At 35.1% G+C, this 24,018-nt stretch overlaps 4 protein-coding genes across 4 annotated transcripts; all 4 read right to left on the reverse strand.

Moving 5' to 3' along the window:
• Positions 1-1,916: 1,916 nt before the first annotated feature.
• Positions 1,917-3,452, reverse strand: LOC146527286 (uncharacterized). The gene is made up of 2 exons (XM_085206593.1): positions 3,267-3,452; positions 1,917-2,985 (listed from the first exon to the last, which is right to left on the reverse strand). The coding sequence occupies exons 1-2, from the start codon at positions 3,344-3,346 to the stop codon at positions 1,917-1,919; spliced, it is 1,149 nt and encodes a 382-aa protein (XP_085062719.1). The 5' UTR covers positions 3,347-3,452.
• A 2,061-nt stretch (positions 3,453-5,513) lies between these two features.
• On the reverse strand, positions 5,514-8,525 carry LOC146527287 (uncharacterized). The gene is made up of 3 exons (XM_085206589.1): positions 8,382-8,525; positions 7,926-7,978; positions 5,514-7,070 (listed from the first exon to the last, which is right to left on the reverse strand). The coding sequence occupies exons 1-3, from the start codon at positions 8,397-8,399 to the stop codon at positions 6,728-6,730; spliced, it is 414 nt and encodes a 137-aa protein (XP_085062715.1). The 5' UTR covers positions 8,400-8,525; the 3' UTR covers positions 5,514-6,727.
• A 4,840-nt stretch (positions 8,526-13,365) lies between these two features.
• Positions 13,366-19,009, reverse strand: LOC146527288 (uncharacterized). The gene is made up of 3 exons (XM_085206157.1): positions 18,873-19,009; positions 14,069-14,142; positions 13,366-13,862 (listed from the first exon to the last, which is right to left on the reverse strand). The coding sequence occupies exons 1-3, from the start codon at positions 18,894-18,896 to the stop codon at positions 13,508-13,510; spliced, it is 453 nt and encodes a 150-aa protein (XP_085062283.1). The 5' UTR covers positions 18,897-19,009; the 3' UTR covers positions 13,366-13,507.
• Positions 19,010-21,788: 2,779 nt separating this feature from the next.
• On the reverse strand, positions 21,789-22,316 carry LOC146527289 (uncharacterized). The gene is made up of 2 exons (XM_085206214.1): positions 22,178-22,316; positions 21,789-22,109 (listed from the first exon to the last, which is right to left on the reverse strand). The coding sequence occupies exons 1-2, from the start codon at positions 22,178-22,180 to the stop codon at positions 21,825-21,827; spliced, it is 288 nt and encodes a 95-aa protein (XP_085062340.1). The 5' UTR covers positions 22,181-22,316; the 3' UTR covers positions 21,789-21,824.
• Positions 22,317-24,018: the final 1,702 nt, after the last annotated feature.

Consider the following 24,018-nt stretch of genomic DNA (forward strand, 5'->3'; position numbering starts at 1 on the left):
CTAAGTTCTGTCTGCCTATCCGGTTATGCGGGATAGAAAGTGAAGCTGAAGAAGAAGTTGTAGCATCAGATTGAGAGACTGATGGCCACAGCCAACGCATTTCGTCAAGTCTGTGCGTCACCTTGGCGCAAAGCCAACGTAGATATACCTACCTTAACCAATTAAATCCACATTACTATATTCGAAGAATATGCTCCTTAATTATGTATTGTCATGCATTTTTGGTTATGTTATGAATTAATGAGAAAACTAAAAACTTGGAATTTAGCTTTTCCAAGCTTTTAGCTCCAAATGAGTATTTATGACTCTAGCTTTTATATCTCGTAAATTATATGATTCCTTTAATTATTTCAGTTGGAGGAAGCTAATAGTAAAAAAAATATCTGTCCATCATCGACTGTAAACGCGACATTAGTTTCTTTTACTGATAACAAAGCAAAGTGCGGGATACAGCGTGAAGTCCATTAAAAAACCGATGTTTTTAGAGAGAGATTTAGTAAATATTTTACTATGAATATTCTTGTGAGAGCCGTAGTGGCGCAGCGGCACAAGGGTGTGACTGTAACGCGACGTTTGTGGGTTCGATATCCACTCGAGGAGATCAAAAATTTATTAACGTTTATATTTCCATTTTTTCGCTCTGGTGTCGAGGCAAAGCGCGGCGTTTAGTTCTGCCACTCAACACGCAATGCCTCCAGAATTCGGCAGAAAGTGGGGAAGACACTCTTAAGACTAGGTTCTTTTTGCCTTGATTTATTATTTTTTTAATATTCTCGTATAAAAAAAAATGAATCATTATTTAAAGAAACTGTCATATTGATGTTGTGATGTGATGAAGAAGATGTTAGCTATCGAACCAATCTATCTGTACGCTATACGAGTACACACAACCGGAAAAAGAATGTAAAAGCAAACAATGAGAATAAGATTCACAGATAAAAGGCGTCTGTGCTAAAAAATAACAACAACTAATAACTTCCTGATAGAAGTAGGGAAAAATTGAAAAAAAAGTTCGTTGCGCAACACTCACAACACTATTTTATACTGTATCCGTTATGCTTTATTTTCCATGGTTGCACAACGGAAGTAGGGCAACGATTTGCTTGACTTTTTGGGCGGTTTGAGACCGCAGTGACATAATTGTTTGAAAGTTACTTACTAGAATACAGTAGCATATATATAATTAAAATTATATGAAATTTTTAATATTTAAATATAAATAAAATAAAAGAAATTTTCTAACAGAGTTCGGAATTATGCAAAAATATATGGTAATTACGGAAATAAAGTCTTTCCTACATAGTTATTAAAGTTATATTAGTATCCCTCTGATGTTGATGAGGGGAAAGTGATATTAATAATGGAATATTTTTTTTCTTTATTTATTAAGCAAAGTAAGCGTAAGTAATATAATTTTAATATATATACTAGAAGTAATTCGAATTGTTGTATAGTTTTTGTTTCCTCAAATAAATATCATTCGCCTTAATAGCTTAATAGCTGGTATCCCACTCGGAGGAATTGATTATTATTTATTGATATTTCCATTTCTTCGATCTGGCACCAAGGCAAAAGCGACAGAAAGTGGGGAACGGAGTATTATAACACTAGCTTCCCTCTGACTACCCTGCTTTATACGGGATACGGCGTGAAGCTGAAAAAAAGGGTAAAATAAAAGCTCGATCTGTTTAACAGTTTTATTTATAACAAATCAATAAATTCTAATTAAATAATAACAATCCTAAACAATATAACAACAGTTTAATACAAATGTATAAATAGGATTATTACAATTATTATTTTTTTAATACTAGTTGAAATAATATTATCAACAATATAGTGCAAGTACCACAAAATAATTATTTGGTTGTTTGTTATTATTTTAATATTTGTAATATTGTCATTCAAATCACATCTTAGTATACAACAGTTTCAATACCTCCCGTCTTGATAGTTTGCTGTATTCCCGCCTCACGATTAAAAGACACAGGCGTGTCGTCGTTAAATCCTTCCTCGGGAGACAAGAAAGCCGTACTGCTCACATCACCAATAATAGTGTTGCCAATATCATCAAAACCTGTTTCGGAAGCCTCGTTGCCAGTGAACTGTGAGGGCTGGACGCTGGAGAATATGACACCTTGAGTAGGGACTGAGGTTCCTAGAGCACCGTTCTGTCCTGTAAACCCTTCGATGTTACCAAATGACGTAGGCTGAGGAGCGGCAGCAAAAGGATCATGATTAGGCACAGATGCTGTACTCTGTTGAGAGATGTCGGAAAAGGGATCGTTATTTGCAGGTGCAGCATTCTTCACAAATCCATATGTGCCTGGAAAGGATTGTGGTAACGAATTTACGGCTGTAAACACGTCCTCCTCGCCTTCATCTCCTTCTTCAGTAACTTCGTATCCATGTGAGACTGGCTTACCTGCGTTCCCTTGTAAAGCACCGGGTAAGGAGTCGAAGACCTTCACTTGTTTGACGGTATGTACAACACCACGCACTTGAGGGTTACCAGGCACTGAAGGCACGAATGGAGTGTAATCTTGTACAAAATTAGTATTAGGATAGCTTCCTTGCGGCGGCTCGTAGTTTACGACTGGCGGGTTATAGTTTACTGCCGGAGGTTCATAACTAATAGATGGGGGATCATAACTGGGTATATCATGATGCTTATTCTCGTGGCCGTGATGTCCGTGACCGTGATGTCCATGATGACCATGATGACCGTGATGGCCTTTGTGGCCGGGATGGCCATGGGAACCGTGATGACTTGAGTGGCCTTTCGATACAGAATGTGTTGAGGTTTTCTTATGATGATGATGATAACCATGATGACCATGAGGTACATGTGGTTTTGGATGATGATGATGGTGGTGGTGATGATGATGCTCCTTTTTAGGCTTATGGTGGTGATGATGAATTGTTATAACTTTCGTGTGGTGGTCGTGATGAATAAATTCAGGTACGTGCAACTTGACGTGATCGCTGAAATTGAAATTGTTATAGTTAATTAATGAATAAACTACATAATATTTAAATGAAAATTGATTTATATACAAATTACATTTGTTATATAAAATACACTCGGAAGAAAAGGCAAAATCCAGATTATTTTTACATATCATATAATTAAAAAGTTAATTTTTTATGCTATTTACATTACTTCGCCGCAGCTACATATAATTTTGAACATTAATATTAAATAAAAAGTATTCATCGCTAAAGCGTTCTCATAATTAAAGCCTAAAAACATATATGATACATACTGATGTTTTTCTCCATGTCCGCCTGCGTGGCTGTTGACAAAAAACACAAACAATACTGACAAAAATTTTAACAAATCCATCGTTTCACAAAAACTTGCTTTTGGTTACGAATAAAATTTCTTATCAGCATTAATATTTTAAAAACATCACATTTTTCAACACATTTTCATTAAAAACTGAATTCTAACGTCTTATATTATATCACCGTCCGCAAAGAAGTGCCGCCGCGACGTCGCACAGTACTGGATTGAACAGTAAAATAGTATGAGATGACCATTTATCTAATTTCACTTAAATAAACCCGTAATGTCAACAAAAAGACAACAATTGTTCAACACCAAGCAAAATGTACTTAGCCGGCGTTGGCTAACGATTTTTGTCCTAGTTCCTTTACAGCTATGGTCTATATTCCTACACGATATAAAATTTTCAATATATATTATATATATATAAGGTGATTGTTCGGACTATTTCTCTGCCGTTCCAAAGCTTTTGAGTGGATGCTGTAATCTTATTGCATATTAAAGTTATTGGGTTGACGATGAACGCCTAAAATTAGTTCCGTCTTAACGGGTTAGTTGTTATTGTCGTATTGTTTTAAGATTAGCTATGTCTTAAAATTTAATTTAACATTATGGTTTTTTTATTTTTTTGATATGTAACTTCTTTAGAAATATATCTTTTTCTTTCGTTCTTCATATTATTGAAATATAAGAAAATATATGATAAATTTCAATAATTTATTATAAATGTGTGTTGATTTGCTTTGTTTTAACTCAACTTAACATCTAAAGAATCAGTTTATTAAATTAATAATCATGTAGTTCATGCGGGCGAAGCCGCGGGCGGTCCGCTAGTCCCATCTTGAAACTCATGACTTTATTCATCGTCACGTCATGTAGATACATGTACAGTATAAATTTAAGCTATTAGTATAATTTAATTTCCAGTCAGCCATATATAGACATCAAATAATGTTGTTAAGAGTAAATAATTCCATTTTATTATGTTGAAGATGAGAAGGCTGGAGAAGGAGAACTTAAGAGGGCTGAGGAGTCTTATATGAGTTTGTGGACTCTTAACATTTGGACCAATTTTTACTGAGCATTAGAATTACCTAACACCGCAAATAGAGTAGAATGTACAGTGTACTCATCTAATAATTAAAAATATAAACATTGCCCTTATTCGGATACGAATTCACTAACAATTAAGTTGAGATCGATTCCTCTATTACAATAACAATAAAATAACGGTATAAAAAGATAAAAAAAAATTAACTATATATAGTTAAAAAAAAATATCTTTTTACACCCTAAGAAGTAAAAAAAGAAACGTAAACGTAACGTGTGTACATAAATACCCATACAAATGCTTTTATATCTACCTACTCCCATACAAATTTCTTATATTTTTAACAAATAACCCTAATAGAAAGTGAATTAACGTTGACTATTTAATGTCAAATACCAGAATTGGGATTGGTAAATGTTTCGAATCTGATATCCCATTCGATTTTAATTGGGCGTCCACTCGATTTATTGGTTTCCCTCGGGAACCAGTGATTGTAATATAAAAGCGGGGAATTAAGCTATTATTCATTCGTTTGCCTTATAATTATGGTAATAGACCAAAATAAAATAGACTCTACACAGCTTCGACGTCTCTATAGTTAATACGATTCGAAATAAAGTTTTTAATTTGTTTTTCGATTTTAGTATACTCGAATGTATTACAACTTTGTATAAAGGCCATGATGGCTCAGTAGTGTGTGTCTCTTTATTGATGGAGATTGTGAGTTCAATGTCATCTATCATAAAAATGAGCAAAAGTATGAAAAAAATATTTTTTTTCAGCTTCATGCTCGAAACGAGAGTGAAGAAGAAATATTTTCTCGATTGGGAATCGAACCCTGAACCTGTCGCGTTTATAGTCGCACGCTTGTGCCACCGCATTAAAAACTTATGGTTTTAACTTTAATTTTCTAAGTCAATGCTGTTGCAATTGCTTCACATTAGGTATCGTTTTAATTTATATGTACCTATATAGTTTTAATAATAGTTAAAGCTAATTGATGTACTCAACATTTAGAGGAAGGAAGAAGAAAATAAAACAATACACTTAAGTTTCAAAAAGTTTAATATAATTAAAAAAAAGAAAAGTTTTATTGATTATTGATTATTGTATTTTAATATAAGACGATAATTTAAATTTAATATGAGATTTTAGGTAAATTAAACGAGTATATAGATTTTATGATAAGTTTTAATAAATAATTCGCACATAGATAATATATAAAAGATAGTTCTGTCGCACTAATTATGTAAAATAAACTATTTCAAATATTTGTATTTAGAATCAGCTTCACGCTATGAGATACAGCACATAGCAGGGTAGGTAGAGGGAACGGAGTATTATAACACTAGATTTTTACTTTACGCAGAATTCAGGAGGAATTGCGTTTTGAGTGGCGGAATATATCGCCGGGATTTGCCTCGACAACAGAGCAAAGAAATGAAAATAAATAAAAAATTAAATAAAAAATTCATTTCTTCAAGTGGGGATCGAACCCACAACCAGTCGCGTTTAATAAAGTCGCGCTGGAATATTAGTATCTAGAATTTTAGAGAATTTCAAAGTTCAGATTGGGATCATTTACGATGAAAGATTATTATGGCAGAACGTGACTGTAGCATAATTGTGTGAATTTAGAGAAATAAATATTTTCATACGAAATATTATTACTTATTTTAATTTATAAACTATATAATATAAAAATAACGAAAATAATAATTAATTTAAGGTACACACGCAACGATTATTATAAAAAAATAATATTAAGAATTAAGTTTAGAAATTTATATTAATATATTTATTATTAAAAGTGAAGCTTATATTTCGCATGGCATATTGTTATTTGGTTAGTTATTAGGTTGTAGGTGGGTCCGTCAGTCGAGCCAGTAAGACTATTTAAACTTAAAAGATACAATACCTCTATCATCGGCACCGATTTTTATAAAATTTGAAATTCATATTTCTTAAAAATATTTCATTGAACACGTGTTTCATGGTTTTTTAGAATTCACCCCTAAGTGTGCAAATAAGGGGTTGAAAGTTTGTATGAAAATATCTTTAAATCGCCACCGATTTTTATAAAAAAATAAATTCAAACTCTTAAAAATATATCATTGAACACGTGTTGAAGCATATGCTTCGCCTGCTGAAGCTGCGCGCGTCCTCTAGTTACCTATATAACAGCGATATTGGTTTGTACAAAATATTTGGTCTTAACTTTTATCACAAACTACTTTACTAGACTACACAATTTCCAAAGACAATTGTAATAAAAAAATAATTTGATATTTATGAATCATAATACATTATCAAAATCGTCAAATATTATCTTTCTGATATAAACCAAATGAATATTCTAGATGAAGCCAGATTAATTGCATTTGATACTAATCGTTTCGTTTGTACAAAGGAATATTAAGACGTTGGGGTTTCACAGTAAGGTCTCGAGGTAGATCCGGGATATCCCCTGACAGATCCAAAGGTGCGTCTGGCAGGAATTCCGGGATTTTAATACTTTTAACACCAATTCCTGATACGTGAGAATGCTTGGCCACTGGTTCATCTAGGTGCATGTAGTGGAAATGCTCGTGTTCCTCCGCTGGCGATAGACTGTCAATGTCCGGATGATCATGATGGGTGTGATGATGATGGACAGTCTTGAAGACGGTGTGTGTGTGCCTAATTCTCTTCACCTTGTATGGTACGTGGATAACTACTTTTTTGGTTCGCCTGAAAATAAAAAAGTAAATATAAATTCTTTTGGATCCAGATAAAATTAAATAGTGTAACGTAAAGAGATTATTATTCAACTATAAAAAGGAGAGCTGGGAAGATTCAATCAGGCTTACAGAATATACTTGACTGAGGATATCAATAATGAAAGAATAGGCAATTATATAAGAAAACTTAAAATAAAACAAATTACTCAATATAACACAGAAATCAGTCAGAATGATATAAAAGGTAAAATACATATAATAAAACCAAATAAAAAAACAACATGAGACAAACGGACATTCACGTAATATACGCATATTGGTAAAATAAAAGAAAAACTCTAAAGTTACGTCGTAGGCCGGCGAAATTGTTTCGTGCATTGCATGCTATTCGTTGCTCGTTTTCATTAGAACTTTGATTTTATACGTAACTTTAATAGTAGACAACTCACGAATATAGAACAAGTTAAATTTATAATTAATTATTAATATATTAAACAATCAGACTAGAACTAGAACTAGAATTCAATCGTTAGTTCAATTCTGAAACGTATTTCAATGCCCTACGCCTCGAAAGTTAAGGCAAATATATAGATTTGGCTTAAAAATAAAATTAATTTAAATTACTAAAACATGAATAGGTAAATCAAATTAACGAACTGTCAAGGAATAGCGCACTGTATAGTGATTGTGGGTTCAAATTTAAAAAACACGTTTGTTCAAAATATATGAAAATCAATTTCTATCTAATTACTAATCTAAAGTTTACATAGAGTTAAGTTACATTAAAATACTATTACAGTAAGTTTATTGTTATTATTATTAATATAATAATAATATAAAATAAATAAGGCTACATTTGACTTACCCTTCACTGTATGTAACAAGTATCGCTAAAAGCACCGCCAAGCTGAACAAAAGCTGTAAGCGAAGTATAATATATTATTTTGTAAGTTTAAGGCTTACTTTATCAAAATATATTGCAGAAATAACTAAGATAATATCATCTATCAATATCAAAAAATCACTCCAATATTATAAATCTTAGTACACATAAATGTTAGTACTACACAAACATTCATTTTCCCAAAAATAAATGTATAATCCACTTTTACGCAAAAACTACTGAACAGATTTGGATGAAACTTTACAGTACATCAGAACAATATATAGGTTATAATTTGTGTAAGAATTTTATATGATTTGGTTATAATATAACAATCATAAAGTGAGTAAAGCCGCGAGTGCGATGCTAGTATAGTATATATTAAAAATGTTTAATAAAGAAAAGCTTCTAGAAGGAATTCTTACAATAATAACATACCACAGACCGACAATCCATAATCCCTTAGCTATTGTTCGTAGACAATACAATGGAAAGCGATGGAGAAAAACGTGAAAAGCTCAAACTATGAAATATGATAATAATTAGTGCGGTGGAGTGCGCGCACGTAATGTGGAACCGATAATGAGAACCGATGCAATTGTTTATACTTATATATGTTCCACACGTGTGCCCTCTGCCTCCTGTCTTCTTCCCTCTTTGGGATTCTATTTGAAAAAATATGTTATTCTAGATAATTTTTTTTGTCAAAAAAACCTAAGCTCTTTTAGCTCTATATATCCCCTATATATCCTGACCTCTGTTGTGGGTGTTCTGTTATAAATATTTATATATAACAGAACACACTGGGTCTGTTACGGTTCCGAAACCCCCCTCAGTTATGATTTTGTATTATATATATGAAATGTACAGCCACGCGCCATTTTTACTTCTTTATTATATATAGGGATGAAGTTGGTGGAAAACTAGTTTTTTTTTCATTTATAATACATATATCTAGTCCCTATCACATAGAATAATCTTTAAAAAACGTGAAGAACATAGTAATTATATTCAGTTTTTTGTCAACTAAAAATAACGTCAAAATGGTGCTAATTTAATTATGAAATTAATACTGTCGCCATACCCTTGAAATTGTTGAATAACTGTTCACGCAGAAAATTTCGTCGGCATAGAAAATGTGATGTTAAAAACCAATTGATTTATTTGTAATATTTTAATAATGCAATAGATAACTTAGGAAACGAGTAAGTGATGGATATTTATTCCGAGTTTCCATTTTTTTTATCATATTTATTTTTTTTATTGATAGTTTTGTTATATTGGGGCCATCGTAGGATCATGGGGTCGCAGTGGCACAAGGGTGTGATTGTAACGAGACGGTTCTGGGTTCGATCCCCACTTGAAGGAATAAATTATTATTTATCTAATATTTTCACTTCTTCGCTGTGGTTTGGTACCAGCCAACTAGTGCTTTTGCCATTAGCAAATGCCTGGCGTTGAGTCCCGCCACTCAACACGCAAACCCTCGAAAAATTCGGCGTAAAGAAGGGAACAGTGTGTTTTAGCCCTCTGCCTACCCTGCTGTAATATGTACAAATGTTAAAGTAAAACGTTTGCTGAAAAGCTTATATCATCAGCCTATCGCCGTCCACTGCTGAACGTAGGTCTCCATCATCAAGCCAGCCATCCCGGTCTTTTGCTTCTCGCATCCACCTTCTTTAAAAGCTTGCTTGCTGTAAAAATTTTGCTGAACTACAACTTAATACAATTTGTATCTAAAAAACTTTATAAACTTGTTCTCTACGTCATCGGTGGTCGTGGCGCAGTTGGAACTTATCTCACCTTACACGTTAAATACAGGTTTAAATTTCACTCAGGTTGACTTTTTTTAAAGACAGGTGTTTCCTGGCCGAATGATATTAGATACTATTTTATTTTTTTAGCGTTATCCTGTATCCCGCACACAGCAGGGTAGGAAGAGGGAACCTAGTGTTAAGTAGGTTAAAAATAGTAACTACTCTTTTTTCAGTATATTTGTTAAAAAATTTACATAGAATTCAAGTTTGCAACTTCAGTATGCTTATAATGGTATACAAACCATATATAATGCAATCCATATCAACCACTTATAATGATATAAGTCTTACATCTTTTTAGGTCGGCTCTTGGTAGAGACCTAATGCTAAGACGTTCCCTTTTCCATTCTCCGACGAATTCTGGAGACTACGAATTCTGAGGGGCGGAACTCAACGCGAGGAATAAATAATATTAAATATCTCATTTCCTCGAGTGGGAATCGAACCCACAACCGTTGAGCCAAGGCTGCCTTCAAAATACAATTAAATTATGTATAGCTATTGGCTTACTTAGACAGAACGCTTGGACGATTTTCAAGCGGCGTTCAAATTTTTATATATTTCCTAAATAGTATTTTTTTTCCAAAGTGTGGAATTAAATGAAAATAATTTATAAAAATCTAAAATTTTCAATATTTTCAAATAATAATAATAATGATATTTATTAATCCCACACATCTATTTGTTTAAAAACGCCAACATTACGTATAACATTGTAAGTGGTTAGTTAAAAATGAAATCTTGTATTATAAAAAGAGAGTGAACTAATTGTTGGCAAGGGAGAGTGATCATTATGCTTTCTTGCGTATGCACTAGAAACATCGTTATGCTCATCAAGAAAGTTCTCATTGTTTTAACGATTAACATGTACTATACATACAAGCTGTATAAAACATAAATTTCAACTATGACAAATTCTTGTATTTAATAATAATCGGCAATAGAGGCAACCTAGTGTTAAAACACTCCGTTCCCCACTTTCTATCGAATTGTGGAAGCATTCCGCGTTGAGTGGCGTAACTCAAACCCGCGCTTTGCCGTCACCTGTGCGAAGAAAATGGAACTATAAAATTAGATAAATATTTCATTTTTTCGAGTGGGGATCGAATCCACAGCCGTCGCGTTAGAGTCACACCCTTGTGCTCCTAGGCCACGTCAGCCTGAACACGGCCTTCTTATATTTAAATATACATATATAAAGTACTACCGACCCGTTCATGTCTTCGCCCGCTTGAAATATTCTATTATTTACTTACTAATCGTAAGTCGTACACGATGCGTAAAAATATTAATTTGGAGAGAAAAATCTATATATTATAGCTAAATTGGCCTCCACCAATATAAACACTTAGTAGAGTTACACAAAGAATTTTTATTATTCAACATACTGATTGCCCGCTTATACAATAAACCAATTGAACGTTCGTTATAATCGATATTCAAACATTAGGGAAATTGAACAAATTATAACACTAAACATTTAATCGATTTTGTTTACGCACGACTGTTTTATAATTAATTTAAAAAAAAAACATTATAATTATTCATTGTTTTATTATTACATTATATAAAACTAAATTTCATGTTATTTGGTTAGTTATTATTTTTAGTTTATTGTTGGGCTGTCTGTCTGGTATGACTTTTATCCCACAGCGAGACACAAAGAGGGTATGGTTTTTATCAGTCTATTTATAATTATTTCTAAGTTGCATTGCTTTGGCCGATTTTGATATTGCGTCATCAACCGATTCTTCTTAACCTAGTGAGTCAATTAAATCATGATAATAATAATAAAACATAGATACTCAGTTGGGACTGAGCCGGACACGTCTGCCGCATTCCTGAAGAGTCTTGGGCGAAATCTTGTACCAGGTGGATTCCAAGCTCTAAAAGGAGAATTGGCAGACCAAAACGGAGATGGCGAGATGAGCTGGACCATTATAAGCCTGACTGGTGCTCAATAGTGCAAATTAGACCAGAATGGAAGAAATAATAGAAGAACATATCATATGGACGTATTTTAACTAATAATTTAGGATACACTATACAATGTATAACAATTTAAAGTTAATAGCAAATTTACATATTATAACAGGTGTTTGTAATGTAATATAGCAAGGCTCTTAAGTAAAAGGTATTTTAAAAAAATGTATTAGAATAATGAAGAATAAAGTATAGAAAAATCAAAAACTCGACTAAAAATATTCTTTTGCAGAATACAAGACTACATTTCATTAAAATCTTCCCAGAGCTCTAGACAGAGCTAGAGCCCTGTAAAGTTTAGATAGGTTCTGATCAAATCATTTATGATTTCTTTATGTTTGTATCAATTATAAAACAATATCAATAGTGTTGTTGTAACAATAACTTGTATTATCTGTATTCCACTTTACTACACAAATTCTAGTAAAATAAATTTCAAACTAAAAATTAGAAGGAAAACAGTTGAAAACAAAAAAAAACTCAAAATAGATCGCCTTTCATTATTTCATATAAGTAACACTATTACATGCTATTCGTATTTCGATTGATATCTAGAACACAATGAAAGTGATGACGTAACTTCCCGACTCGAGCGACCGCCTGCGCACGCGCAGAAAAAATTACCTTACAAAATAGAAATGTTTTGATTTGGTACATTGTTAGTTGTAAATTGCGTATGGCTTAGAATGAGGTCATGAGAATAGAGACTGGTATATTTGAGTGTAAATAATAATTTAATCATTAGTTTGATAATATAGATTCGTATATTTCGCAAGGCAAGGTAGGCAGAGGGAACCTTTTTTTTATGGAAAAGCGACAAGGCAAACGAGCGTTCGGGTCACCTGGTGGTGATTACCGCCGCCCACGACCCCGTGCAGAACTAGAGGAGCTACAGGTGCCTTTGAGGTGGAGATAGACGCGTTTTTTGAAGGAACCCATATCGTACCGACCTGGAAACACTGCCGCGGGTAGGCCATTCCACAGTTCGGTGGCGCGTGGAAGGAAATTTCTACGAAACCGCACAGTAGTTGAGTGCCACGTATCCAGGTGTCACGTAACTCCGTTTCTCGTTTTCCACAGAATTATCTAGACAATGCCGAGCTGAATGGCGGAACTGAATACTGCACTTCGTCTACCAGGGCGGGAAAATAAATATAAATTATACATAATCAAGAACTCGAGTTTAAGTTTAAGTAGAGATCGAACAGTCTGCCTCAATTTTCATAATGATAGATATTTTTTTTGTTAATTTTTATTATTTTTTATTCGTTATTCGTGCATCTCATATTTCATCTTCTTTGATATTTCACGGTGTGGGCAAAGATAATACTTAGATTACTTCGTCTGCTTTTTTTGTTTATATCAGATATTTTATGGTGCGCTTCGAGTCAGTTCAAGATTATATTGCATAATATGGTATTTTATATTATAATATTTAATATATTTAGCCCTTTAGGTATGGGTAATCATAATAAAGACAAATGAAAATATTAATAATTTTATATATATTAATATTTTATATTTATAGTTTTAAGAAATTTGCATAGAATCCCAATTATTAAGTTATGAAATAGATGAATACGTAAGAAAATTAATATACAATAATAAAAAAACACACAAAATAATTTAAATATAAGTTTATTTGTAAAAACACACAAGTTTACCTATTCTATCAGTCTTATTATAATTATTATAAATATAGAAATGAAATAAATTATTACACAAACTTCGTATATTGGTGAGTTATATAGACACATTAAGTGTTTACTGTTTGGTTGTGGTTTTAGTTGTATCGACGACTGTCATTTGCTGTGGGACTGCGTAATTTTGAGGGTAGCTTTGGGCCACGTAGGGTCCTGGGCCTACTTGTTCCTGCAACTTCTCTGCTTCCTCAGGGGCTACTGGGCACATACAAGGGACTAATTGTACATGTTGGAGGGACACAGGCGTTAAACTGGCTCCAGCAGGCACGCTGATGGGTATAGGAGCCAAGTTCTGCTGCATTTGAACTTCGTGTTGGAACGGCTGATACACTTTCCTTGATTCGTATTGAGGGTACATGTACTGGTATCGGTATGGGGATATTGGTTGTGCCCACGTTTTTGCTGATGTTTGGCTTCTGTAACAAGATTAGGAGTTTTAGGACTATTACAGACGTCTGGGGGCTACGTCGACTATTTCTGATTCTGTAATTTCGCAGTCACGCCAGCAATATCAAAATCATTTCGCAAGAGCATACTTGGTGCAAGTTAAAATAATAAAGTGTAAATACTTAAAATATTCTAATAATAGGTAGATAATAAATTCCTTTTCCATTTTACCCACCCAGAATCTGAGCCCCATTTCAGGAAGAACGCCTCGCCTGAGGCTATAAGCGCCAAACATAGAAGAAGGCACACCTGTAATAAAAGTCAAAAAGAACAAAGTTAACATGTATTTTAAAACAACAACAGGATATATATATATACAACCAATAAGGTAAAAACATCGCTATGCAAAAAAAAAAAATTAAATGAAATTCAGTGCCTGCAATAATAATTCATACATATAATTATTAAAAACTACTGCTTATTAATAGTTGCAATATATTAATAATATGATATTGAGCATATCGTTAGATTTTTTTAGTAAAGCATTTATGTACGAGTGTGTAACTCGTATGTACATATTTAACGTATTTTTTAATGCTAAACACCTTTTTATTTACAAATATGTAGTTTTGAATAAATTAAGCTGTGTTATAATATCTTATACGTTAAATAGGTAGGTATAAGTTAAATTAGCTATGGAACAAAGTTTTTTGAGGCCAGCCTGATGACGAGGTCAAATACGGTGTTGAGTTCCGCGACTCAACAAACAATGTCTCAAGAATTCGGGGCACTAGGGGGGAGCGGAAGTGTCTTAATGGGAATGAAAATGATTCCCTCCGCCTACCCTATAAATGTGTGGAGTACTTCGTGAAGGTAAAAAAAGATTCCTTTTATAGTCATACGTTCTGTCCGTTTAGTTTCTTATACAAATTATCTAAAGGCCAATAGGTAATGCTTCAAAAGTACCACTATCTCAGTCCTGCTATCATTATCTTTAATTACAATAATAAAAAAAATCTATTTCCATTGAATGGTAGAGCTGTAATTTCATACTCTACAATAAAAAATATATTAATGTACATGCTTGTCTTTGGCTGCTCTAATCATAGAAGTATTTTTGAAATGCAGGGGCCACTTAGCCTTAACCTATAGTGCAGTTGTGCAATTCAAAATTCAAAATTCAAAATATTCTTTTTTCAAATAGGCAATTTTGAATCGTCGAATGAACATATGAACAAAAAGCTACCACCGGTTCGGAAGGCAGTTCTGCTGAGAAAAGCCGGCAAGAAACTCAACAGTTGCTCTTTTCAAAGTCAATGGTACACTCTATTACATATGCTGGCAACTATCCTGCATTACATTCAATAGACATGAATTCCATACATGCTTATCCTCTAAATATTCTTGAACAGTGTAATAAGCTTTACTTGATAGATTTTTTTTTTATAGATATTTTAAATTTTGGTAGTGGCAAACTAAGAATACACTACGGAATTTTATTATATACACGTATACTCAGACCCATAAAAGATTTATTAACTTTTTGGAGGCGAAAACTTGGTGTAACAATCTTATCTTTATTTCTCATTCCTATCGTATGACTGTCACTATTTTTGCTTTTTGCAATGTACACGGGTGCATCATCTTGGACCATCATGGTACCACAATGCAGGAATGGACAGAAGATGCCAGCGGCGAGGCGGCTTCTCTTTCGAACATTTTGTTTCAATTCGAAATAAACCTTATTTCACGACATGAAAACAATGAGTGTTTTTCTGCCGTTACAAGAAGAAAGGCTAAGGCTAATACCATACTGTAAGCTATACCTACTTATAAAATATGAAAGCTTGTTGGAATATGAAAAAGCTTTCTTGTTACGACGGGAACGTGGGGGGGGGAGGCGGTTCAGGCCCTTGGGGGCGCCAGGATGTTGCACCCTGCACGGACTCAATCTGTCGTTTTTTCTCAAATTATACGTATACCTAAATAATTTGAACAGTTCTCTTAATCTTCGAAACATTGCATGTAGAGAGGCGGACTTCACCACTTTCGTCTTGTTACCAGAGCGAAGAAATAAAAATATTTATTTTCTCCGTGTTCATCCAATCCAATACAGTACTTTGAAGGGTAGACGGATGAAAAGAACATTTCCGGTCAGTCATTTCCAACGTTACATGAAATACAATAGGATTTTATGCATCATGGCAATTGTATGATGAATTGTGTTGATGTAAAAGAAACTATTTTTAGAACAAAATATGTTGAAAAAAAATATACATCTAAGTAGGAAGATCTTCTTAAGGTGTTTTATATAAAGATTTATAGATAAAATAATGCCATGTACACATAACACAGTTAATGAATAAAAACTAACATGTCTATACGAGTGTTAATACCTGTGAGGCTCCTTTTAAGAAGTCTGTACTGAACCAATGGGGGACAAGGCATAGGCAAAATTACTCAAAGTAAAAAATAGAAATTTGGCATCTATACTAATATAATAAAGCGGAAGAGTTTGTTTGTTTGTTTGTTTGTTTGTTTGTTTGTTTGTTTGTTTGAACGCTAAGATCTCTGGATCTACTGGTCTGATTTACTTTGTTTTTGGTTTGTATGAAAGCTGCATTCTTCAGAAGTGCTATAGGCTATATAACATTACATTACACATATAAACTAATATATTTTAAAGTACTTTCTAATTTGACATGCAATTTATTCTGCCATGTTAATAACAACCGTCGTTGCTACGCGACCGCTACCGCGACGTTTTGATATTCATCCTTATGAAAATAAATATAATAGTCACTTTTAGCATTTTATCTAGATTGAAATTATAGTTTTCTGTATAACATTCTAATAAATAAGGAGATGTCACTGATTCCAAATGACCTAGCCTACGAGTGGTATATATAGTATGAGTATGACCGACGCGAACGGGCAGATGACGTTGACGGTTTTATAAATTTTCATACATTTTTGAACTATTTTTAATTTTTATGTAATTATTTGCTGTTTATAATTAATTTAAACTACACTTTGGTTCTCTTCTTATTTTATTTGATATTGCCCGCTAAAATTCTCCTATTTAATATAGAGAAATGTTAAGTTATTTCATAGATAGATAGATAGAGTCGATATCTATGTACGCACGCACGGAAAACTTTAGGTACTTTTTCTAATATTGAGAATACCTATCCTTTATTTACTTTTAATCCTTTTGTTGGTTCATTTCAATAACTCAGATATTTTTTTCTAATAATGTGTATCAACTTATTATTCTTTTGATTATTTAAGCTTATATTTTCTTACTAATTCTATTGAGAATTGAAAATAATTTCATGAATATATTTAATAAATATTCTTATAGTTGAAGCAGGCGTAGCCGCGTCCGGGTCCACTAGTATAATCATAAGCAGTTTAGGAAATAGCTTTAAAGAGTGTAGGAGAGCAGTGAGCACAGAGAAAAAGGGGTTTCTGAAAATACTCAAGGAACAGAGGAAAAAATAGATAACAGGATCATTAACAGTTGCTATACTTTTTTTAATGAAATTAAATCAGCTTCACGCTGTATCCCGTAAACAGCAAAGTAGGCAGAGGGAACCTAGTGTTAAGACATTTCGTTCTCCACTTTCTGCCGTATTCTGAAGGCATTTCGTGTTGAGTGTCAAAACTCAACCCCGCACTTTGTCTCGACACCCGAGCGCGAAGAAATGGAAATATAAACGTAAATAAATATTTCACTTCCTCGAGTGGGGATCGAACCCACGACCGTCACGCGACAGTCACACCCTTGTGCCGCTGCGCCATGACGGCCTCGCGGCTATACTTTTATAATGATATTATATGTCAACTAAAAATAGGAACAATTTTATATACAAAATATTATCTATTGATTAAGTACTGAAATCTGCAATTTTACAGTTTATAATTTGTATAAAACAAAATACAATAATAAGGTTTACTTAACGAATATACCATTTACATTTCCTATACTTAGAAGACGCTTAGTTAAACTGACTTTAAAAGTAATTAAATATTTCATTTTTTGTACCACCTTAGGGCAAGGTCCGAGTTTAATGTAAATAGGACTAAATCACTTCGTGATAAATGATTTCTCATAAGTTAAAATGAATGGGACCTCATGTAATTATACAATAGACAAACACACATATAAATCACGTCTTTTATAGTCTCGTTAAAATTAAATGTGTTATTTAATTCATAAAAACAAAACAAAAACAGTTTTAGAAATATAGTAAAATTTTAAATTCGTTTAAATTATTGAATTGGTCTTTTTTAATTAGTAAATGTGTATAAAACTGAAATTCTATTTTTTTTTTAAATTTAATTTAAAATTATTAGTTCTATAAAAAAATATATAAAATAGTTTTAAGTATATTTGTATGCAAATATAATATATAAAGAACAATTACAAAAATATTATGCAAATACAAATTAAGAATGACAGTTTAAGTAATTAAAGCAATTTTAAACTAAAAAAATAGACTCAATTAAAGTATACTTAAATAAATAAATGCCATAGCTATCCCACTATTATATCCCAAATAGGGAACCTAAACACAATCCTTTATCCTTTCAATCGATAATTTGAATCGTATTTATCTATTGATGGTACTGAAAAAACATTTTGTTAGAACGCCTGGTGCTTATGGTGTCGGCAGCTGTCACAATAAAGGTACGAGGCGGACAAAGGCTGCCTCTCCAGCTCTTTTCAACACCATGTAAATTGAAATTTCAAATTACAATGGGCAATCGTTAATGGAAATGTAAACATTATAGATCGATAAGCCATAGCGATTGATTTGTTGTAAGACGTTCAGATCAAAAGGTCTAGGAGCATTCGTTTTTTAGGAATTTGTAGAGTTAAAGATGGAATTTGTAGAGTTTGTAGAGTTAAAGATGGAATTAATTAATATTTTAAAATTAATTTTAATATCTATTACAAAAGAAAGTTGGTACACAAGTGTTATAGAAAAAAAATCGCAACGAAATATAAAATTAAAAAAAAAATAGATACTCACCGACATATTTCTAGATCTGTTCATTGCACTGTACAATTACAAATAAACTAGACTATCTCCAGTTCGACCCACACAGCAAGTTGTAAGTATTATTTAGTTCCCTAAAATTATATAGAAACGAAGATGCTCGCACCTGATCCGACCGCGGAATGACCGATCCCAGGGGACCGCGCGTTTTTTATACACGAATTCAGTAACATTCCGTCCCCAAAAGCCGGTCCACGGTCCCCGGGCCGGGCTTCAACCATAATAATAATCTTATTAACGTATCTACACTCCTATCTTTACTTAGAACGTACCGTTATTCGCCCGAATTTAAAAAGGAGTTTTGGACTGCCCACTTAAGATAATTTCACACTTTTTTATAGGACGGCTAAGTGTTGGGGTGGCGTGGCGTGGGGCATGGGGCATGGGGCATGGGGCACGGGGCATGGGAAGGATGTGCCCGCGGTCGTGTCGAATCTCGACGGCTATATCACCGGCGCGGCGGATCCGTGACTCGGCACTTCTCGGACGCGTGAAATCCTAAATGGGTGCACCGTCAACATTTACAATGCAAGTACAAAAAGTTTCTTCGGTCCCGTACTCGCTTAATTGCCCCTGATTGATATTTTACTGAGGGGTCTACATTACGTTTTTTCTATCGTTTCCGCTCGCACCGACATGATAGCTTGGAAATGAAATTCGATCGCGTCGACTGTATGGGAAGTATTTTGGGGGTATACGTTTTTTTAGGTATATGTTTTTTAATCAGCTTCCCGCTTTATTCCGCATATGGCAGGGTAGGCAAAGGAAACCTAGTGTTTAGTTAAGACGCTCCGTCTTTTCGGGCTTTTGCTTTGTTGCTAGAGCGAAAAATTGAAAATATTCATAAATAATAATTCATTCCCTCGAGTATGGATACAAACTCCTCGCATTACAATCACCCCTTGCCCCTACGCCACTTCGGGCCCGGCATGTCTTTATTTGTTGAAATATAAGTATTGAGGTTATTGAAATTTATTTTATATGCATATACCTACTATTAACAACTTTAAAGGGAAAGCTTTCTAAAATGAAATACAAAGATTTTATTGGTGTAAATTTACTGCCATCGATAAATCTTGTCAATATATACCTAAAAGCATCGTGTGGATACTTAACTGTCACAGAATTCAGAATTAGAGCATGTTCCCCACGTTGACATTTACAACCACTTTAGAGAACATAACACCAGAAAAACAAAGCGAAGAAGAACATAAAAAGGGACCATTGACTTTTATTCCTTGAATTCACTTAAACTTACCGCCCTGGAGAACACTTCTAGATAACAAATAATGACCACTAACGTCCTCCTCTATGATATATACCAGCTATCAAAAGTAACGGATGAGCTCGTATCACGATAAGAAAGAACCAGCCGTCGAGGCACCAAGAATCCCTTTTACAGTTATAGCGACATTCCTAGCTCTAATCGTCCAAATAAGACTAACAACCTAATAACCAATATGTAAGGTCGTTTCCTCACTTTACATAGGAAAACTATTAAAATATCAAACACTCAGATAAATGGCCGAATTTACATTAAGAATTGTGGTCGCTACACAGCTTAGTAACTTGCTGTTAGAATTTATTGAATAACATAATATGTAACGTAGAGGCCGTCGTGGCGCAGCGGCACCAGGGTGCGACTGTCACGCGACAGTTGTGGGTTCGATCCCCACTCGAGGAAGTAAAATATTTATTTACGTTTATATTTCCATTTCTTCGCTCTGGTAACAAGGCAAAGCGATGAGTCTTGCTGTTCAACACGCAATGCCTCCAGAATTCGGCAGAAAGTGGGGAACGGAGTGTCTTAACACTAGGTTCCCTCTGCCTACCCTGCTGTGTGCGGGATACAGCGTGAAGCTGATTTTATGCATTATGCATGTAATCAAGTCATTCTAAATTTGGAAGTATAAAAAAATCTGAATCTATGACCTCTTGACTTGTTCTGTTTGATTAATAATATAATTATTGTCAAAATATTTAGAGAATATCAAAATATTTAGAAATATAATTATTGTCAAAATATTAGAGGCCAGTCGTGGCGCAGGGGAACAAAATGTGACTGTAAACGCGAGCGACTGTGGGTTCGATCCCCACTCGAGGAAATGAAATATTTGCTGATGAATGCTAATGATGAAAATCTTCTTCAATCTTTAATTATGATTTCATCATCACTACTCTGTTATGACATACATGGGAAGTTTTATTATTACACATGGCAGTTGTAGTTCACCGCTACACTGTACTTATTTGGAAATAAGTACATATTTACTTACTTAAGAAACATATAAAAAAATTTCCGTGGCGGGATTTGAAGCCGCGTTATTATGTTGTTAGCCGCGCACACAAACAACGCAACAAGCGTGAAGCGTATAAAAATATCGACGTAGTTTGATGAGAACGTATGGCTTAGTGGCCAGAGCCTGGCTCCCGCTACGTTCAAATTTTCTGAACAATTATTTTTTTCTAAGTGTGTTATTTTCTTTCAAAGATGTTAAAAGTAAAGATTTAGTAAAGGTGTAACAGAGAAAGTAACATCATCCAATACAAAATGCATACGAATTAGCGGAAAGCAAATGTCTAGTCCTTTCAAATCTCAGTGATCTCATATCTCAATGGAACAACTAGAATTGTGTCATTTTATAAATTAAACAAAACTTCGCTTAAAGCACGCAATGATTGTTTTAATTATATTATTTTAAATCTATAGGCGATTTAGATTTTATTCTTAAATAAAAAATGTTATATTATTATTACAACAAAATATTTTTTAGAAAAGTTTAACTTTTAATTTAAATATATATCTACTACTTGTTTATAAGACAAGCAACTCAATTAAAATTTCGCTATGCAATATCAGATAAAAAGGAATAAAAAAAAAATCTCATATTAACCATTCATAAAATCATATATTCACAAATCAATTTATTCTTCATCGTCATCAAAATTGAACCGCCTCATTCCGTCGAATCTGAACCCGTAGGCCGCCGCGTTCTTCACGTCGACCAGCGCCGGGTTGCGGTGCTTGAAGAAGCTGCCGTGCGCGTGCGCAGGCCTGGACGAGCCGTTGGGTACGCCGTGCGTCCGCGGGTAGAACGCCTCGAACTGCCCACTAGATGGCAGCACTTCCTTTAGTTCCCCATCCTCTGGATCGTAAGGCCGACCCACAGATGCCGCTACTAGCACCAACAAGCAGAATAACCCAAATATCTAGAACAACAATCGATAAATGTTTTTATTTTGGTTTTTTTGAAAAAGTGACAAAAAACGTTACGTACCATGACCGTAGACGACACAAATGAAACGAGCTTAGATATATTTTGCGCAATGGCGTTTAGTCACCTTGGCGGGGGCTCGCGTCAGCCTGGCCGCCTGTCGACGCAACACTTTCCCTTTGCTTCACTCGAACAGAGAAATACTTCTAGTACCATTAACACCACGCACGGAGTCATAGTTAAAATTTAAATTCTATTCCTAATTTAAATATATTTAATAAAATTATAATCTATATAAGGAATTAGAAAAAACTCATATTAGTTATTAATAAGGATCTTTTTATAATCAAGTTGAATATATTTTTTTAATTAACTTAAAGGCTGAGATTAGTTAGAGCTTATAGTTACAAATTAAAATATAACAATTAATAAGTAAGTATCTCTATCTCTGAATTTGTTACTGATCGCTGTCCCTTTATATTTAGAATACAGTGTATCAAATTGATAACTGCATATCAAAAATTGTATATTTTAATCCCCACATTAAGGGTAGGCAGAGTTAACTTATCTTGAATTTCTTTCCTCCAGCGCCATGGCGCTGGGAAACGGCAGCTGGGCGGATGCCCTCTCGCCGTGGTTTCTGGCGGCGGCCATTACTATGACCGCGTCATTGTGGTGGGCACTAGGCCCGGTGGAGTTGTGTCTGTCAGGGCAGGCACAGTGCAGAGGAGGCAGGGGAAGGGGGGATGAGCATATGCCACCTGGGCGGTCAGCCCAGCCAGGTGAGACTCGCGGTTACCCGCGAGAGGCCCAGCTTAGGCGACCAGCGACCGAGGTGACTGCTCAGGAATTGGAATGGGAGGGAGGAGTGGGGATAATATCCCTCGGCAGGCGTCTTCTCTCGTCTGGCGGTCGGGTGTGGAGTGGCGCGATGCTACGAAGATGCAGATGGTCCGATGCATCGGCACGGCGGAATGCGTTGGACGCGAGCCGGCCGATGTGAGCCTCCAGGCTTTCCATTTTGAGGTCTCTGTGGAGTGTCGAGTTACGAACGTGATATGGTGCCTGGGTCACTCGCCGTAAGGCGAGGTTCTGGACCACCTGCAAAATTCTTCGTTGGTTCTCGCTGACGAGGGCGTACCATGCCGGGCTAGCGTATGTCAAGTGAGGCCTGACATACGCCTTGTATAACGACAACTTTGTTTTCAATGGCAATCTTGATTTAAATAGCGGGCGCAACAGGATCAGCGCGGTTCTCGCTGCGGTGGCCGCTTTCTTGACATGCCCTGTCATGTTGAGTCTCCTGTCTATCACAACCCCCAGGTAGGTTGCTCGGCTGCTCCAGGGGACCTGCTGGCCCTGCAGGATCAGCGGAGGAGGCTGTCTCCGGGTACCAAAGCTGATCGCTTGGGTTTTCGCGATGTTCAGCTCGAGCCTCCACTCCGCCAGCCAGTCCGGCAGCAGGTCGAGGGCGCGCTGTAGCTTCACGGCTGCATGTTTGGGGTTGAGCGACTTCGTAAACAGGGCGATGTCGTCGGCGTAAAGTGCCAGCGTTGTGTCCTGTTGGATGGGGATGTCGTCGGTGTACAAGGCGTAGAGGGCTGGTGAAAGAATGCTGCCCTGTGGAACTCCGGCGGCTATGGGGTGGCTGGATGACCTCACACTCTCCACCCTTACCCTGAAGGTCCTGCCGTAGAGATAATTGGCCAGGATCTGCGCGACGTAGTGGGGTATGCCTGCGTTCAGCACTTTGTACAGCAGCCCCGGATGCCACACGCGATCAAAGGCGCGCGACACGTCGAGGAAGGCTGCTGTGGCACTCTCCTTTCTGTTGAAAGTTGTGGTTGCGTAATGCACCACTCTGGCCACCTGAAGAGTGGTGGAGTGCCCGCTACGGAAGCCAA

Source organism: Heliconius melpomene, chromosome 21 (genome assembly GCF_056956725.1).
Source record: "Heliconius melpomene rosina isolate 202511_hmr_F chromosome 21, ASM5695672v1, whole genome shotgun sequence".
Taxonomy (NCBI): domain Eukaryota; kingdom Metazoa; phylum Arthropoda; class Insecta; order Lepidoptera; family Nymphalidae; genus Heliconius; species Heliconius melpomene.

Bases quoted from the DNA above. Each gene is read 5' to 3' on its own strand.
- LOC146527286 (XM_085206593.1), bottom strand. From the start codon at position 3,346: ATGGATTTGTTAAAATTTTTGTCAGTATTGTTTGTGTTTTTTGTCAAC. The intron at 2,986-3,266 runs GTATGTATCATA...TTTCAATTTCAG, and splicing joins GGACATGGAGAAAAACATCA to CGATCACGTCAAGTTGCACG.
- LOC146527287 (XM_085206589.1), bottom strand. The intron at 7,071-7,925 runs GTAAGTCAAATG...TTTTATTTTCAG, and splicing joins CTTGTTACATACAGTGAAGG to GCGAACCAAAAAAGTAGTTA.
- LOC146527288 (XM_085206157.1), bottom strand. From the start codon at position 18,896: ATGAACAGATCTAGAAATATGTCG. The intron at 14,143-18,872 runs GTGAGTATCTAT...CTTTTATTACAG, and splicing joins ACAGATCTAGAAATATGTCG to GTGTGCCTTCTTCTATGTTT. The intron at 13,863-14,068 runs GTGGGTAAAATG...ATCTTGTTACAG, and splicing joins AAATGGGGCTCAGATTCTGG to AAGCCAAACATCAGCAAAAA.